The sequence below is a fragment of the Rhinolophus sinicus genome, linkage group LG07 (genome assembly GCF_036562045.2).
Source record: "Rhinolophus sinicus isolate RSC01 linkage group LG07, ASM3656204v1, whole genome shotgun sequence".
Classification (NCBI taxonomy): Eukaryota; Metazoa; Chordata; class Mammalia; order Chiroptera; family Rhinolophidae; genus Rhinolophus; species Rhinolophus sinicus.
Genome location: NC_133757.1, coordinates 83,475,830 through 83,493,941, shown reverse-complemented (window position 1 = coordinate 83,493,941; position 18,112 = coordinate 83,475,830). Strand labels below are relative to the sequence as shown.

The 18,112-nt window shown below is 53.9% G+C and overlaps 1 protein-coding gene across 4 annotated transcripts; it reads right to left on the bottom strand.

Moving 5' to 3' along the window:
- Nucleotides 1–2,752: 2,752 nt before the first annotated feature.
- ELAVL3 (ELAV like RNA binding protein 3) lies at nucleotides 2,753–17,282 on the bottom strand. Of its 4 annotated transcripts, none has more exons than XM_074338151.1 (7): nucleotides 16,824–17,282; nucleotides 10,489–10,708; nucleotides 10,058–10,161; nucleotides 6,547–6,700; nucleotides 6,165–6,390; nucleotides 5,386–5,424; nucleotides 2,753–3,771 (listed from the first exon to the last, which is right to left on the bottom strand). In XM_074338151.1, the coding sequence occupies exons 1-7, from the start codon at nucleotides 16,830–16,832 to the stop codon at nucleotides 3,420–3,422; spliced, it is 1,104 nt and encodes a 367-aa protein (XP_074194252.1). In that variant the 5' UTR covers nucleotides 16,833–17,282; the 3' UTR covers nucleotides 2,753–3,419. The 4 variants fall into 4 exon arrangements, with proteins under 4 accessions (XP_074194252.1, XP_074194251.1, XP_074194250.1 ...); XM_074338150.1 differs by having other exon boundaries at nucleotides 2,753–3,750; nucleotides 16,824–17,264; XM_074338149.1 differs by having other exon boundaries at nucleotides 10,489–10,705; nucleotides 16,824–16,977.
- Between the last annotated feature and the right edge of the window lie 830 nt (nucleotides 17,283–18,112).

Genomic DNA, 18,112 nt, shown 5'->3' with positions numbered 1-18,112 from the left:
ACCCTGCCTGAGTCATATCTGAGATGATTCACACTTGAGATGCCCACCGAACAGCAAAGTCTGGCACCAAGGAACCCTGGATTTCTGCCTGAGCCAGCCTCCCACCCTCCCAGTCTCATCTGTGTTGCTTATAAGCTGAGGAGCTTGAGATGAGGCCTAGGTCCAGAGAGGGACAGCAGTCTGTACAAGGCCACACAGCCAGGGCCAACAGCACATACTCCAATGCTCCTCGCTTGCTGGTGTACAAACACCCAACCGAGGCCATAAGATTCTGAACTTTTATTTTCTGGCATGAAAAGTACAAATAATTAAACAATTCCATGTAAAAGTCTGTTACCGCGGCCAGGCCTATAATCCGGTAATAAATAGTCTAAATGCAACGCAAAGTGTTCTTGTTGGGTTTTTTTTTTTCTTTTTTTTTTTTCTTTACAGTTCTTTATCACCTCCAACATATGGACTCTGTCATGATGTGAAACCTTCCAAATAAATAACAGGATGAAGGGAGGGCTGGAGGGGCTGGGCCCCCTCCCCACGGGCCCTGCCCCTGCCCCCAGGGAGGTGGAGGACCCCAGGCCCGCTCCTCTGGGGTGAGGGGCTGGCCCCCTGGAGGGGGCCTGGCTGGCTGGGCTGAGTTCTGTGTTTTAGAAAAAGAAGTGCCCTCCCAGTCTTGGGGGGTGGCAGGGGCCTAGGCTTCAGTAGGGGGTATGGGGTGGTGCCCCTTCTCCAGAGCCCAGTCCCCCCCATGGTGGGGGACAAACCCAGCCCTTATTGCTCACAGATGCCCCCAGCACGCTGCCCACGTGTGCACACGTGTCCCCGCGTGCAAGGAGGGCGGAGGGGAGAAAGCCCCAAGAAACAGCAGAGGGAGAGGGAGGGACCCGCTGGGGGGCCTGCCCTGCTGGAGGGGAGTGGGGAGATCAGGGAGGACTTAAAAACCACAAGAATAAATAGGTTCGTGTATCAAGAACAAGCTAGGGTTTTCACCAGCTAAATAGGACTGAAAAAATTCTCAAGACGAGCAAAAATAATCCCATTGAGACCCGGACGTCGCTGGCTACATGGGGGACTGCCCCGCAAAGCGCACGTGCCCCCGGTGCCACTCGGCTACCGTTACTGTTATTAATAATTATTATTACTTTAATGATTCCACTTCCCCTTTTATAAATAAATTAGGCATAACCACGTCTCGGCAAAACTTAAAAGAAACAAAGAGAACATCGTGGTTCCTTTAAACTTGCAAACTGGATGAAGGAACAGAAATATACACAAATGTCCTTACAGGGCAACAAGAATAAATAGTTAACATAGCAATAAGTTAAAACTACAAGAAGCTAAATTCGGCAAAAAAGTACAAGAAAGTTAACTGGTGCCAGTTTATGTCTGTTTTTTTTTTCCTTTTTTTTTTTTTAATCTCTTCTGTGTGTTTTTTTCTTCCTTTTTTTTTTTTTTTGTTGCTTTTTTTCTCTTCTATTTGTGTTTTTTTGTTGCTTTTTTGATTTTTTTTTTCTTTTTGTTCCTTGCAGCAGAAGCTCCACAGACGTTTAATAACAAACACCGGGGAGGGGTGGGGGAGAGAGAGCTGGGCAGTCAGATGGGGCCATGGCCGGACACCAAAGCAGGGACACTGGAGGAAGGTCAACTGAATCTAAAATTGGGGTTTGCGATTCTCAGTTCTGACTGGGCCTGCTGCAGGGGGTGGGGGCTGCGAAGGCTCCCAAGGGCTCCGGCCTTTGGCTTCTGTGGGAATTTTTCGTTACAAAGAATGAAAACTAGGGGGATGGAAAGTCCAGACAGAAGCCAGGGCTGGGGCTTGGGATGGAGGCTGCGTCCACTGCCCTTACTCATCTGGAAAGACGGAAAAACCCAACAAACTGAAAGGGGGTGACGAGTGGACAGGAAAGGAATGCGGGGCTGGGCCCCTCGGCCAGTCCACCCTGGGCCTGGTGGGGAGTGGCAGGTGCTTGCTGCCAGGGAGGCCCCGGGTGGGGGGAGGCAAGGGTCCCACCTCCCCCTCGGTCTTGTGGGCCAGGGCCTGGGCCCAGGGGAGGCTCAGCTCCAGGGACAGGGGGGTCCTTTGGCCTCAAGTGTTGGGGGGTGCTGCCTCCAGCCCACCATGACGCCAAAAGTGAACGAGGTATCGTGTGTGTCTGGATGCATGGACGCTGTGTGTGCACGCCTGTGTTCTTGGGCGGCAGGGACCACTGATGAGCCAGGAGAGAGCTCTGCAGAGAACCCGGGGTAGGGGCGACTGGGGCAGAGTGCCCGGAGGGGCCGGGCTGGCCTGGCTAGAGGAAGCAGACTGGGCGGGGGCCTGGGCTGGGACCTCTCACATGGGCCTGAGGGATGCTATGGGCATGTCTGCGTGTTCCTGGGTGTTGTGTCTGTTTCTCCATGATTGGGTGTCTAGATTTGTGTGTCCAAATGTATGTCTCCACGTGTATGCATGGAAATGTTTGCATGTCCACACCTGCCCGTGTCCACGTTTGTCCATGTCCATGTTCTACCTCTGCCATGTTTACGTGGCCCCATACTTCAGTTTTTTGTGTTTTATCTGTTCGTCCACGTGTCTGAATTTGGCCGAGTTCCTAAACGTGTCTGGGGCATGTCTCTGGGTCTGTCAGTGCTGCTGTGTGTTCCTGTGGGGTGTGAGTGTGTGCCCCTGCATGTTTCTCTGTGTGGCCCTGTGGCACCCCAGCTCCTAAGCCCTGCTCCCTGTCTTTGCCCCAGTTGGTAAACATAGCCTGTCAAAATATTTTCTTTTTTTTTTGTCTTTTTTTTGTGTTTTTTTTTCAAGTTCAAGAATCCCCAGTAAAAATTCTCCACGAGATCTTTTTTCCCTTTTTACAAAAATAGAATTTTTCTTTCCCTCCCACCCCCCCCTTTTTTTTTCATTTTGTTTCTGTTTCCAGCCCCTCCCCCAGCTCCTCACACATCACCAAGGAGCTCTGGGCCAGGGATGCCCACACCCCTCTCATGTTTCGCTTTGTTGGGGATTTTTAAACCTGTTCCCTCCCCTGCTCAGGCTCACCTTGGTGTTGGGGAGGCCTGGAGGGCACCCCCAGAACCCTCCCAAAAGCCATCCCGAGGAGGGTGGTTGAGGGTGGGGTGGGGTCACATCTCTGCTTTCTTTTTAGCCGAAAAAAGAAACAAAAACCATCGCCATGAACAAAACCAAGACGAGAGAGTGAACAACCCAGCCTGGGGTGGGGGCAGGAGGATGGGGTGAGGGACCCCCAGGCAGCCCCCCATTCCCTGCAGACCCTCCCAGCCCGAGTGCTCACCCTGTGGCTCCCGCAGGGGTGCGGGGCCTCGTGCTGTCCGGGGTCTGCCTGTGCTGTCTCTCTCGGGCCCCTTCTCTCTCTCTCTCTCTTTCTCTCTCTCTCTCTCTGCTGCCCAGGGAGGGTGGGGAGGGCGGCGGCTTAGGCCTTGTGCTGTTTGCTGGTCTTGAAGGACACCTGCAGCACGCGCTCGCCCAGGCGGTAGCCGTTGAGGCTGGCGATGGCCATGGCCGCCTCATCATAGTTGGTCATGGTGACAAAGCCGAAGCCCTTGCACTTGTTGGTGGTGAAGTCACGGATGACCTTGACATTGGTGACCGCCCCGAAGGGCCCAAACAGCTGCCACAGCACGCTCTCGTCTGCCTCCGGCGACAGGTTGTACACGAAGATGCACCAGCCAGCGCCCGTTGCACCCCCTGACAGGCCCACGCCCGCCAGGCCGCTCATGCCGTCGATGGCGATGGGCGAGAACCTGGCGATGAGCGACAGGGGACTACTTTGGGGGTCACGCGGGCTCTGCCCTGACCCCCAGCATGCCCCCGACCCCACTGTGACCCCAAGACCCCCAACACTGCCATGATCTCTGACCGTATCTTGACCTTGGGACTCTTGCGAGCTTTACAGTGTACTGACTCGCCGTGACCTCCATCTGTAACCCCACCTTCAACCTCACCCGCTTTGAGACACCAGCCCCCAAAGTCCATCCTGACCTGTACCCTTTCCTGACCTCTGCCTATCCCTGAACATTAGGCCCTCACCTAGGACCCTGCCCCAAACTAGGACCCTGCCCCAAACTATACCCTGACCCCATGACCTTTGGCCCTGCTGACTCTTACCACTTCCCCACACCCCTGGCCACCCCTTCACTTGGCACATCTTCCCACACGACTGCCCTTGCCCCTACTCTGATTGCATCCTTACCCTGCTCTCAGTCACGATGCCCATTTTATTTGTCCCACTGGCCACCCAGCCACATGGCTGGTGGTGCACCCGGGAAGGGCAATACTGGGAGCCAGGATGTGAGCTTAGTCGTTTAAGTGCCTCCCTCCTGTTAGTCAGGTCTCAGCACAACTGTCACCCCCCCTCAGGGTGGCCTCCTCTGACCGATAACGTGGCCACCTCCTCCCTCTGGCCCTCTTTGGCCTTTTCCTATTCAAATCGTGTATTTATTATTGGCTCCCTCTTCTCTAGGTTTTGTTCCCTGTGGTGCCCCAACCCAGAACAGCTCCTAACAAACAGTAGGCACAGGGGATCCACTCAGCTGAGCAGAGATCCTCAGGGCCTGATCCGTTCAGTCTGAACTCTTGGGACTAACTGCTTGCTCCATCCTTGGGGCAGTCACACCGGCCGTTCCTGCAGCCAGGAACTCCACTTGGGCTCTGTTGTCTCAGACTGGTTGGGAGTCCCTGCTGCGTCCTCATTACTCCTTCTGCCCCCTTCGCCACCCTAATCACTGTTCATCCATCTGTCTCCTTTCCCACTAGACTGAGATAATCAATAACAGTAACAATAATCATGATAACAGCTACCTTTTATTGAGCGCTCACTATGTGCCAAGCACTGTGCTCAATATCATTTCATCTCCACGAGGGACCAAGTCTGGCTGGGCCATGCTGGATCCCCAGCCCCAAGCCAAATGCCTGGCACTCAGCGTACGCTCAACAGCTCATGATGCAATAAACACGGGACCTTCACAGGGTCAAAGATGTGGGCAATGTTGTGGGGTCCTCAAGGTCCACCCCCAACCACAGGGCAGAAGGGTGCAGTCTGTGACCCTCAGCAAAGACAACCAATAATGGCAGGTGGAACCCAAGACTTAACATGGGAACCAGGGGGCATGGCTGTGACCCAGGCAACACTGTCCACCTTCCACTGGGCTGGAGAGGGTGACGGACAGGGCCCAGGGCCCAATGCTGTAGTAGCTCTTTATAGGCATTTACTAAGCTCCACAGCCCCCAAATCTCTTAATGGACACACTACTCCCTGACAAGGACAGACATGGCTAAGCTGGCATTCCTGGGGGTGAGGCGGGGAGGGTGTCCATCAGGGTAAGGATCCGAGGAGGGACAGTGAGGGGCTGGGGGCAGCGGGGCGGGGGCACTGTTACCTCTTGACGCCGTAGGCCATGTTGAGCAAATTGTCCAGCCTGTGGAGCAGAAGGGGTGGTCACTGGTGGCCTCCAGGCACCATCCCGGCTGTGATGCTGGTCAGCCAGCCTGCCCTCCCCGCCCCCACTCTGCAGGCCAGCAGCCTCAGCCCTCCCCCCGCTCCCCTACCCCCCCCTCCGGCTGGACACCGCCTGGCACGGACCGTGGTCACTCCAACACCGCCTCTCGCCTGCCCTGTCAAGCCCTTGTCCTCCCTCTCCCGGCTGCTCGGTCCCATTCTCCTGTCCCCACCCTGCAGGGCTCAGGTCCCCAGAAGGGAAGGTTCGAGTCTCCTCACCACAGTGCCTAGGCTGGGCAAGCGACAATGCCTCTCTGAGCCTCAGGGTCCCCATCTGTCAAATAGGCACAAGACAAGCTGCATTCTCATGGGGTTGCTGTGTAGAGTAAACGAGTGCGCCTGGCACACGGTAAGCACTGCTGAGATGTGCGTGAGGGAACCACATGCCCAAAAGAGAGGGACGCAGTCAGAGCTGGACCTGATCAGGTGGCTCTAAACTCTTAACACTGATCATGCCACTTGTAGTGCCCTGCACACATTGAATGCCTGCTGAATACAATGGCCTGGCCTCAGCACCCCAGCAGCCCTTTGCAGGGCCCTCAGCAGTCCCAGCAGGTGGTTACCATACTGATGTCCTTCCGCCCTGCAGGAATGGGGTTCAGGGAGGACAGTTTCAAGCCTTGGGACCCTATCCGGGGATAGGGGCAGCAGGTGGCTCACCGGAAGCGCTGCGTCTGATGGTGCAGGGGGCCTGCGTAGCGCCGGGCTGATGACTGGTAAAGATGAGTGAGCAGGGCCTGCCCCGTCTTCTGACTTGGGTTGTTGGCGAACTTGACTGTGATGGGCTCAGTTGCACCCAGAGGCTTCTGCCCGTTCAGTCCTTTGATGGCCTCTTCAGCCTCAATCCTCTTGTCAAAGCGGATGAACCCCACACCCCGAGACACACCTGCCAGGGTGAGGGTATCCTGAGGACCTGCTCCCCTTCGTGTGACCCCCTTCCACACTCCCCCTTCTCGCCCTGCCAGTCCCCATTTCTCCATTCTGAATGCACCTTGGTGCTCCACCCAACACCCCTGCCAGGTGCACCCTCCCGAGGCCTGACCTGTGACCTGGTCCACCAGGATGCGGGAAGTGATGATGCGACCATATTGGGAGAAGAGCTGCTCCATTTCCTTCTGGCTCATAGTCTTGGGGAGTCCACTGACGTACAGGTTGGCATCCCGGATGGATGCGGAGCTGGGTCGGGCATAGGACACCTGAGGGAGGGTTAGATGGACAGGCGTGAGGGGAGACCCATTTTGCAGATGGGGAGAGAGGCTACAATTGAACTCCCACTGAGTCACAGGAATGCCTCATCTGCTCACTTAACAAATACCTACCTCTTGAGACGCCACCATAGGTGCAGCTGACTGGGGTGTGGGGGAGAGGGCATGGCCATGGCTGGGACAATGTGGCCGTGGCCCTGCCTTCATAGAGTGATGGGGGACTGGGGTCACATGTCTCCCTGGGGACCTCAGGGACTCTTGTGTCCCCAGCTCATGCTCTCACGTTGGACATCCCAACAACATCGATGCTTCCCACTCCTTTGGACACTGGCCCCTTCTTTTCCCGACTACACTGGGCCCCTGATGGTCACTCAGGTCTTTAGCCACCAGCTCAACCCTAATGACTCCCAAATGTCCATCCTCGCCATGGACCTGGCCACCGAACCCCATGCCTGTGTGACACCTGCCTCACTAGGGTCACACTCAGTGTAGCTATGTCAGGCTCCCAATTGCCCCTAACTTGCCTGGACTCAGTAATGGCAGCTCTGTCCTCCTGGGTGCTCAAGACTCAGCCTCAGTTGTCCTTGATGCCTCTCTGACTTTCACACCCACATCCAATCCACCATCGATTCTGTTGACTCCACCTTCCTCATTATCCAGAATCTGCACACTTCTGCCCACTTTGATTCCCCACTCTGGCCCAGCACCCACCATTGTGTACCACAACCAGTACAGCCATCTCAGTCCTGGTCCCAGTCCCACTCTCACCCCTCATAGGTTGTTCCCCCCCACAGCAGCCAGAGGGCGCCTGTGAACATCTGAGCTGGGTCACATCCCTCCTCTGCTCAGAACCTTCCATGGCTCCCACCTTCCTCAGAGTTCAGGTCCTTCTCATGTCCCACAAAGCCCTACACAACTTGCCCCAGCAACCCCCTGACCTCATCTCTACACACTTCTCCTTTGAGCTGTTTCAGTCACACAGGTCTCTTCGTTGTTCCCCAAACACCAGGCACAATCCTGCCTCAGGGCCTTTGCACTGGCTGTTCTCTCCACCTGGAACTCTCTTCCTCTGTTTTCTTCTCTAGGTCTCAGTTGAAATGTCCTCCCTGTCCTCTGCCATTTGACTTTGGTTGCATACCCACTCCTAACCCCGTTACTCTCAAAGTACTTCTCTCATTTGTGAATTAGACATGTTTTAGTACAATCACTTGATTCATGTCATTAATTATGGTCCACCCCAACAATGAAATCTCTGCAGCTGCTTAAAAAATGGTGGACGTGGATATTGATTTCCCTGAAACAGTGGTGAGTATTGTAAAGTGGGGGAAAGAAAAGTCCATTTATAGATCAGTGAGTATTGTGTGACCCCATCTCATTGTGTGTTTATCAATGTCCTGGAAACATGGAATGGACGGCACTCCCCTCCTCCCCCCCGAGCTAACAGGGTGACCTATAACTTGTGGGGGTAGGGTGGGGGGTGTTATGAGCTCCTCTCCCCCTTATTTTTGCCAATGTCTGATTTTCTATTTCTTCTAAATTAACCTCTGGGTAGATAGGGGTCATTATCAGGGGTCTGGCTTTTGTTTGTGATTGTGAGTTGCAAGGTCATGTTACCTCATTACAAACAACTAATTAAAAAATTAACAAAATGAATAAATTGGGCTGGGAGTGGATGGGGTGAGGGTGCTCTAGGGGTGGTGGTGGAGGGCTTTCTAATTAACACCATTGTGCACACGTGGGGCCCTCCAGGAAAGAAAGAAAACACATCAGCTGCTATTATTTCTGTAATAAAAATTAAAAATCATAGTAGTGCATTTGACAGTGTTCATTCTCCCCCATAGGTCTGTGAGCTTTGAGGGGTGAAGACTTGTTGATGGATCGGAATTGGGGATGATGGGAAGGGGCCTGAGCTCCTGGGTGTTTGGAGCCAAGGGTCATCTGAGGCACAGAGTAGGTCTTAAGGGGCCTTTCTGGTCCTTCCATGATGTGGGTTGACCTGGGTCCCTGACCCCTCACCAGGACAGGGCCTGGCTCACAATGAGCGGCTGGAAACATTTTGGGCAGAATCTACTAGAACACCTAGTCAGGACTGACCATACAACACAGCCACCAGGCAGATACACTGTGCCACCCATTGCACAGCCACGGCAACCACCCCTGCAGGAGGGTGGCACAAGGCCTTGGCCACATTCATGGCGACTCTAGGAATCTTGGATAATAACAGTAAGAGTCATACTACCACACAAGCCCACAACATCACACACATTCCACCCTAAATGAGGCAGAGGTAGACACACCCACATAACTTCACCGTGACACACAAACACCCTGTCACAGCCAGACACACCCATGCAGCCCCACCAGGTCACAGCCAGAGTCGCGGTGTGTGACAAAGCACCTATCAAATAGATACCATGTCCCACAGACACATAGTAACACACTCAAAAGTCTATAATAGCTGGATCCATGTGACAACAGACACTCACATAGCCACAGTGTCCCACAAATACCGTCTCATAGCCTAGGGTCACACACACACACACACACACACACACACACACACACAGTGGCCCTCTGGGCCTTATGGGTCGTCACTAGGGTCTACCCTCACACCTGGGGGCTTCTGGGTCTAGTTGGCCATGGAGGGACCCCTCAGGTCATGCTCTCGCCCCTCCATCAGGGAGAGGAAAAGATTCCTGCACCTCTGTTCCCATGGTAAACTGGGGGCCAGATGAGTAAGTACCCCCCCAGCCAAGCTTCCCCCAGGGTTCAGTAGCAGATTTGTGGGGTGGAGCCCAGAAACGCCCCAGCGAACCTAGAGAGGGGGTTTCCATGGTGATCTTTCCCCCAGGGAACCTGGGCTCCCAGGGTCCCAGCTGCAGCAGCTGAGAGGGGAGGTCGTGGGGGAGGGGCATTGCACAAAGGTAGGGGAAGGGCCCACCCTTAATCCCGCCCTCCCAGACCCTAATTAGGTTCCAGATGGCAGATGGGTCCCCACCCCTCCCCCATTTCCATGACAAAGGCTGGCAGGGGGATGCCCACCCTGGTCACACCCTCTTCTACTGCCAGCCAGGCGGGTACCTCCCTGAGCCACCACAGAATGTGGGGCTGACATTCTCCCCATTGACAAGTGAGGAAACTGAGGTTCAGAGAGGCAGAGCCATTGGTTGGGGGGCGGTGTTGGGGGAGACTTGGGGGAGAGATTTGAACCTCTTAGGGAATGAGCCATTGAGGAGGATGGGTGGAAGTGAAGTGGTGGTCTGGGGGGCAGTAATAAAGGGGAAATGGGGACAGTCAGGATGGGCACTAACAGGGGCACGAGCAGCCCAGGGGAATAAGGGCACCAACCTTGATGGTCTTCGTCTGCAGTTTGAGGCCGTTGAGGGTGTTGATGGCTTTGTCTGCGTCGTTGGGATCAGAGTAGTTCACAAACCCATAGCCCAGGCTCTGCCCTGTGGGCAGGACCAGGACAATGACCTACTCCCTGGACCTGCCAGTGTCCTCCCGGATCCAAGCCTGAGAGGCTGGCCTCCCCTAGGACATCTTAGACCCTAGGGTCCCACCTGTTTCTATCACCCCTGAGAGGCCCTATACCTGTCTCCTCATCACACTTCGAAAACCTCCAGGGCCCCACCTGCCCCCAGTACCTCCCACGTGGGGCCATATCTGTCTCTCCATCATACCTCAAACCCCCCAGGGTCCCACCTGCCCTCATCACACCTATATTCCTGAGGCTACCACCTCTGTCCCTCCCCCTCCCCACCTGCCAGCAGCCACACCTGTGATCTTGTCCCGAACCAATTTGCAGGACTCAATGTCACCAATGCTGCCGAAGAGACTCTTGAACTCATCCTGGGTCATGTTCTGGGGCAGGTAGTTGACGATAAGGTTGGTCTTGCTGTCATCAGTGGCTCCATTTGTACCAAGGAGTGGCCCATTGGGCAGGGCCGGGCCGGCCGGGCCCCCTGCCACCTGAGACTCCATGGCCCCGAGTATCTGCTGGAGACAACAGGCCATACCCGCTCACGGCCCAGTCCCCACCCCAGGGACAGGGGAGAAAAGAGGGGCTTAGTGGTGATGGATCAGTCATGTCTGACATGGGCTTGAACGTGAGGAGAGGACAACGTATTATTTTAATAATCCCTTCCACTCCTTGAGCACTGAGCAAAGCACTTAACATGATTATACTGTGAAAAATTCCATATATAAAATGCCATATGTCCCTTTGTATATATGTTTGCCTGTTTGTATCAAACCAACCTGTGCACTTTCAGAATAAAAACGAACATTTTTGTCTTCTGAATGAGAACTGTAACATTTTTATTAGCTTTGAAGCCCTCATAAGTCCTCCCTGACTATGTACTTCCCTCCTCCCACCAAAGGTAATTCCTATCCTAAATGTGTTCATATTTCTTCTGCTTTATGCATAATTTTCCCACTAGGCACTTACCTTTCCCCCCAGTTTTCCACTGAGCTATTTTTTATGTATAACATAACACCTGCAAATAATGACTGTTTTATTTGTCTCCAATCTATAGCTGTTGTTTATTTTTCTTATCTTATTGCAGGGGCTACAATACGATGTACCTTCCTTATTCCTGATATTAAAGGAAATGCTTTAAATATTTCACAGCTAAATATCTTTGCCGTAGGTTTTTTTTTTTTGTTGTTGTTAAATGGCCTGTATCAGGTTAAGATGTTTAATTTCATTCCCAGTATTCTAACAAGCTATTTTTTTTAAAGGATGGATGTTGAATTTTACTGAATGCTCTTTTCCTACATCTATGTTTTAAATTGAGATACAACTGACATGTAACATTGTGTTAGTTTCAGGTGTACAACACAATGACTTGATATTTGTATATATTGCAAAATGATCACCACAATAAATCTTGTTAACAATCCATCACCATACATAGTCACAAAAATTTTTTTCTTGTGATGAAAAATCTACTCTTTAAACAACTTTCACATATATTCTACATCTACTTTACATTATCAAGAAGAATTTTAAAGCCACATCTGGGCTCAGGAGGAAATAGTGCTGGATTGATTGGTGTCTGTCATAGGCATGGGAAGGTAAAGTAGCCAGCATTTTCTTAGGTCTTCTTTTATGGCTCGAGTTGGAAAAGGTTGCCTTCACTTGAAAACTCAAATCGATTGTAGGGTCTTTCTAGAGGGATGAAATTAAGGATTTGAAGCTATATCCAGTTTCAGCAGGAGAGACCATTGTGATTGATTAACAATGTCTGCTGTAGCCACAGAGTTAGAGTCAGCAGGTACACATCATCTCAGCCATCTCTGACTCAAAGTACAATATTATAATTGTTCCCAAATATTGTTCCCTATAAGCCAGGCACAGAGCAAAGCCCTCTCTATTGGCAATTTTTCTTTTCTTATTCACAATAGCCCCAAAAAGAGGAGGGTTTTATTACCCTGCTTAACAGATGCTATGTACTAAATGCTTGAGTCCGTCCCCCTCCAAATTCATATGTTGAAACCCTAACCCCCAATGTTATGGTACTTAGAGGTGGTCCCTTTGTGAGGTAATTAGGTCATGAAAGTGAAGACCCCATGAATGGGATCCATGTCTTTATATTAAAAGGGATAGGAGAGAAATGATCTCTCTCTCCACCATGTGAAGACACAGCAAGAAGACAACTGGCTGCAAACCAGGAAGAGAACTCTCACCAGGAACTGAATCAGCTGGCACCTTGATCTTGGACTTTCCAACTTCCAGAACTATGAGAAATAAATGTCGTTTAAGCTACCCAATTTATGGTATTTTGTTATAACAGCCTGAGCTAAGACAACAGATGAAGAAAATAAGATTCAGAGATGTTTTAAAAATTACCAAAGATCATGCAGCCTATAAATGGTGAATCAGGGATTCGCACATGAGCGTTTCTGATCCAGAATCTGTATTTCCAACTGTCACTGCCAAACTCGTGCCAGCCTTAACATTTCCCAGCTGTGTGTCCTCAGGTATGCTACTTAACACTTCTGGGCCTCTTTGCTCCACTGTGCTACAAACTCCAAATTACTGGCACCAGTGGCCCAGGGGAGGATGTAAAGCCACATATGGGTGCAGATGGAAAGCATTCTGGGATCAGTTAGCCATGTCTGCCATGGGTACAACCATGGAAAGTGGAAACAGTGCTGTATCCACCATCCCTGCCTCCTAATCCTGCTATTAATAATCATCCTGCTCCACTGAGCATGTGTCATGTGCCAGGCACTGTGTGAAGCGCTCAAGGCATCATTTCACTTATTTCTCTCAACAACCTTGAAAGACAGTAACACATTCTCCATTTTACAAGTGAGGAAACTGAGCTCAGAGATGTTGGGTGATATAAATGGGGAACTCCATTTCAAACCTGTTTGTGTCAGACTTCGAAGTTTTTTTTAATGACTGTGGCCAATGCGTTGGGGCAGCTTTGCCACCTTATAGCTATGTGTCTTCAGGGATGATCTTAGCTCTTCTTTGGACCTTTGCTTCTTTTCCATTTATTCTTATTAAAAGGATGGCACAGAGGGTCAACTCCCCTGCATCTCTAATGAGATTGGCTACCTGGAGGATTATTCTGAAGCCACATCTGGGCTGAGTAGGAACAAGCACTGGGTTGATTAGCAATGTCTGTCACAGGCGCCTGTAGTAAAGCAGTAAAGCACACTCCACGGATCTGCGTCCCCTAACATTAATACTTTACTCATAATATGGCCATATATTGAACTCCTGCTATGTGCCAAAAAAATTCTTATGTGAGAATTTCCAGCAATTCTCCTAATGTTGAATATTAGGGGACTCTTTTCTCCATTTAACAGATGAGGAAACAGTCTCAATGACGGGGTAGGGATTTGCACAAGGTTGGGCAGCAACCAAATAGCAGACCAAGAATTCAAATCCAGGGTTTGGACTCCAGAGTTCACTTTCCTAATGAAAAGGCCAATAATAGTAAAAATAACGCCAACTGAAGCTGAGCACCCCACTCTATGCCACGCCTCAGGCATCTTTATATAAACCCACTCTGTTGCCTGAATTTACTACTCATCCAATTAAAAAAATATTTACTGGGTGCCACCATGTGCCAGCTGCTGGCTTCCCCCTCCCCCTGTGTGTCTTCTGACACTCACGTTGCCTCCCTGGGTCTCTATCCCTCCACTTAAGGCACAGAAGTCCCCCACGTATGGAGAATTCTGAATTCCTGTCCAGACTCAGCAAGGTAGAGATCTGTAATCAGTTGATAATGTCTGCTATGGGAGCCTAACAAGCATTCAACAGTACACAGCCCTGTTTCAGGACACACCAGATCCCAGCTTTGGAACCTCTACTACAGGGGTGTCCAAACTGCGGCCCGCGTGCCAACTGCAGCCAGCGATCCATTTTTAACTGGCTCGCAGCAAATTCCAAAAATATATTTAGTTTATTTAAATAAACCAGGTGAGGCAATGCGTACTTCACCTCAAGTGAGTGGTCCGGCTGTTTGTGTATTTTACCGCATATGGCCCTTGGTGAAAAACATTGAAAAAAGTTTGGACACCCCTGCTCTACTATGTGCCAAGCACTGAGCATGTACAGTTTTCACTGACTTCCTACAACTACACGGAAAGCTGGAGATTGCTTCATTTCTCAGATGGAGAAACTAAGGGACAGAGGGACCTGTGACCCCCAGGGTGACAGGGGGAGATGGTAGTGATACAGTCATGGTTTGACTCCTGAGCAGACGACTGCAAAGCCTACAGATTTACAGGTTTCCCCCACCCTAAATGCTGCCTTCAACTTGAAGGAGGTTAAGAGTTAATTGAGGGGTTCTTACCTGGGATCTTGAGCCCCAGCCTACTAATCTCACCATCACCCATCTCCCTCCCATCTGTGCCAGAGCTTAGTTGGATCAGTGTCGCCTGCATTTCCTCCACGCCTGAGCCGGCTGAGCTGATAATGGGGATCAGATTGGTGGAGGTCACACCCACCCTGCTCCAACCCACAACAAATGTGTGGCCTGGGATGACACAGGGATGACAGGGACTTCAAGGGCTGTCCTAGGGATGGAGGAGTGAAATCAGAGGGGAGGAGGGCCTTAGATAGAGAGGCAGATGCTGACAGGGAGCAATGGAACCTTCCCTCCCACTCTTTACCTCTTCCTCTGGATCTCTTCCTCTTTGTTTCTCTCCAGTTCCCTCCTATTTCTATTTCTCCTCTGTCCATTTCTCCCCTCTGAACCCATCTCTCCCTCCCTCTCTCTCTCTTTCTCCAACTCTTTTGCACATACATCTGACATAAGGATTTTGCAGTGAACACACCTTAGGTTACCTGCTGTGTAGACTCTCCAGTATCTGACCCCCGTGACTCCCAGCTACATACTCCGCCTCTCCCCCCCACCCCACCCCCAGCCCGGTCACAGTGTCAGAGGCCTAGATACGGATGACAATAGGGCATTGAGTGGCTATGCATGATAAGGCTGGGCCACCACGTGGTGCTAACTGAGCCTCCCACTTCTGGGCCCTTCTCCCTCTGTGCAGGGCCCTCACTGTCTCAATTTATTCCCACTTCCTCCCAGCCTGTCCCCATGGTGAGTCTCTGCCTGAGTGCCCTCCATTGGAGTAACCAATCCTCCAAGGCCCTCCTGTGACCTCTGACCACACCCTATCCGCTTTGTGCATCTGTTTCTTTTTCAAATGAGGGAACAGATCTGAGGAATGGATGCTGGACTGCTGTGGGGGTTCCTGAGGGTTCTCAGGAAGCCACATTCAAGTCCCTGCACCTGGATAAGCAGCGTGAGGCCCAGAGAGGGGAAGGAGCCACCTTGAAGTCACAGAGCAGAAAAGCGTGGCCTCTCAGGTCTTATTTCTCAGATCAGGGGGGCGGTCCCAGGATCCAGGAGAGAGTGCTGAGCATCTCCCCACCCACTGTGCTCTCCAAGATTGGAAAAAGAGGCCCAGAAAGAGACACAGTGTACAGAGACACACACAGAGAACCGAGAGACTGGAAGAGGGGAAGAAGGAGGCCCGGGCGCTGGGACCAGACAAAGGACGCGCGGCGGCGCAGGGAGCGGAGTCGCGCGGTGGGGCCGGGGGTGGAGCCGGGGTGGGGCTAGAACTGGCCAGCCCCGCCCCCAGGAGACGCCCGGGATGCCGAGTGGAAATCCGAGGGCTCGGGCGAGGCCGGCCCCCGGGGCCCTAGGGGGCGGGGCATAGATGGGCGGGGCAGGGGCGTGGTCAGGCCGGGCGTGGTCGGGCGTGGCTGCGCGCTGGGGAGCTGACCAGCTCGGTGGCTGCTGAAAGCACCCGGAGCCGGGCTAGTGGGGCGGGCGGGCGCGCTCAAGGTCACCCCGCGGCCCAGAGCCTTGGCAGGATGGGGCGCCTGGACCTGGCCTAGGGGGCCTGCTTGGGCCCCTTACCCCATCCCCCGAAAGGCGGGGGCCCAGCAGCCGGGAAACACCCCCCACCCGTGGGCCCTTCTCTCCCCTCCCCCTCCCCACAGCCTGAGGCGCCCGCGCGATGCTACAGCCCGCGAAGAAGCGCCGAGAAACAAAGGGACGCGGCAGCGGCGGCGGCGGGCCCGCGGGGCCTCCGGGCGCGCCCCCTCCTCTCCCCTCCCCGCTTGCCGCAAGGTCGACGGACTCCAGGACGAGACACCCGGCTCCCGGGAGCGGCCGAGGCCCAGGGCGCGCGATCCGACGCCACCCGCTTCCCCGGCGCTCTCGGGGACGCCTTGCCGCCTTGTCCTGGCCCAGCACCAGTGATTGGGGCCCTACGTTTGCCTGGGCGGCCTGCAGGGTCCGGGCCTGGATGGAGGAGGTATCCTCGGCCGCCGCGGCCCCTCCCCCATCAGGCCTACTGAGGGGGGCAATCCCGCCCCCAGGGCGCCATAGGATGCCCCCCCGAATCTCAGCTCTGCTCCCTAAGGCCTCTAAGGCCAGACTCTAAGCGCCCTCAGCACTCTGGGTGCCGCCCTGCCCACTCTCAGGCCCCGAGGCTCGGTCCTACCCCCCCCACCTGGGCCTAGCTAGGCCTGGTCCTACCCCCCCCCACTCGCCCCGCCACTCCATCTCCGCGGAGCCTGTGCCTAACCCCTTCTCGACCAAATTCCTTCTCAGCGACAGGGAATACCTACAGTGACCATTCTTGTGTGCCCGGCGGGCGCGGTCCGTGTTGAGGGCGGCTCCGGGGGTCGTGCTCTCCTTGGGGGGTTCTCGATGCTTACGCCGGGGTCCTGCCTGGGCCGCCTCTGGCACCGCCGCTGCAGAGATGTCGGTGAAGGCGGCGGCTCCCTCGAGGGCCGGAGACGGGCCCGAGCCCGGGGACGCGCGCGCGGATAACCGAGCCCCGGAGTGGTCTGCAGGCGGCAGAGGATGGAAAGAGGGAGCGGGCGCGGGAGTGAGAACGCCCCCTGCGCGGCCCTGCGGGGCCCGAGGAGGTTGCGCTTCCCGACAGATATCGCGGCGCTCTGCCTTTTGCTGCCGCCCCTCACCCTGGCCTGTCCGGTTCGGGAGTGCTCAGTTCTCTCCCCTCGCCCGCCCTCCCTCCCACCCTCCGGCCCGCGCTGCGCGCTCCGCGATCTGGGCCGCGCCGCCGCCGCCCCCAGCCCTTTATATCAGCAGCTGCCAGCACCGGCGTCGCTTATTGGCTGGAGCAACCGAGCCCCGCCTTCTCAAGGCGCCCGACGGCGCGGCAGGTGGAAGAGAGCGCGCGCTGGCCGGAGTAGCTTCCTGGGGGCTCCTGTCGCCAGATTCGGGCCCTTTGCCCTAGCGGATCCTGCTTCCTGTCTTGGCGCCTCTTTTTTGGGAAGGTTTTCTGACCGGTAGACAGGGCGGGCACTCCTCTGTTTAGCACACAGAGCTGGAGGAGCAAAGAGGGATATCCACGGCCCGATTGTACGACCTTCCGGAGGCGCTGTCCACCAAGAAGACCGGAAAGGGACAAGGAACCAAGACTTCAATGGGCAGAGGCATGGGTCCCCAGATTTGGGGGGACCAGGTGTATTCCCCTAAGACCAAGGGAGGAAGGTGGCGATAGGAGGGATCCTAATCTGCCTGCAGGAGGACCTCGGACCCTGTGGTCTAGGAGTCTCTAGGATTCAAAACGTGGAGACTGACACTCGACAGTTCAGGGGCACTCAGCACTGATGCGAAGGGGATAGAGAGGTGTGGGGCTTTGAGTTCCAGAAAAACTCCGCTGGCGCCCTGCAGTTCCTGGAAATCACTGGGCCTTCTCAGACCCCATAAATTTGGGGTTGGCAGATCTGCCATATAAATGTCCTGTCTTTCTGGCCTCGTGATTGGTCCGCTTGCAGAGTCATGCTCCTTTTCTGCTGGGGAAGACCTGGCCATTACTAAGATGTAGCGAATCCACCTTGGGTGAGCGGCCGCAGGTGCCAGTTTACATTGAGGCGGTCATCAGGCG

What these genes read in the sequence shown, in the direction of transcription:
- ELAVL3 (XM_074338148.1), bottom strand. Translation starts at nt 10,726, where the DNA reads ATGGCCTGTTGTCTCCAGCAGATACTCGGGGCCATGGAGTCTCAGGTG. An exon ending in GGTTCGGGACAAGATCACAG is followed by an intron (nt 10,162 to 10,488) that starts GTGTGGCTGCTG and finishes TCCTGCCCACAG; the next exon opens with GGCAGAGCCTGGGCTATGGG. An exon ending in TGCAGACGAAGACCATCAAG is followed by an intron (nt 6,701 to 10,057) that starts GTTGGTGCCCTT and finishes ACCCTCCCTCAG; the next exon opens with GTGTCCTATGCCCGACCCAG.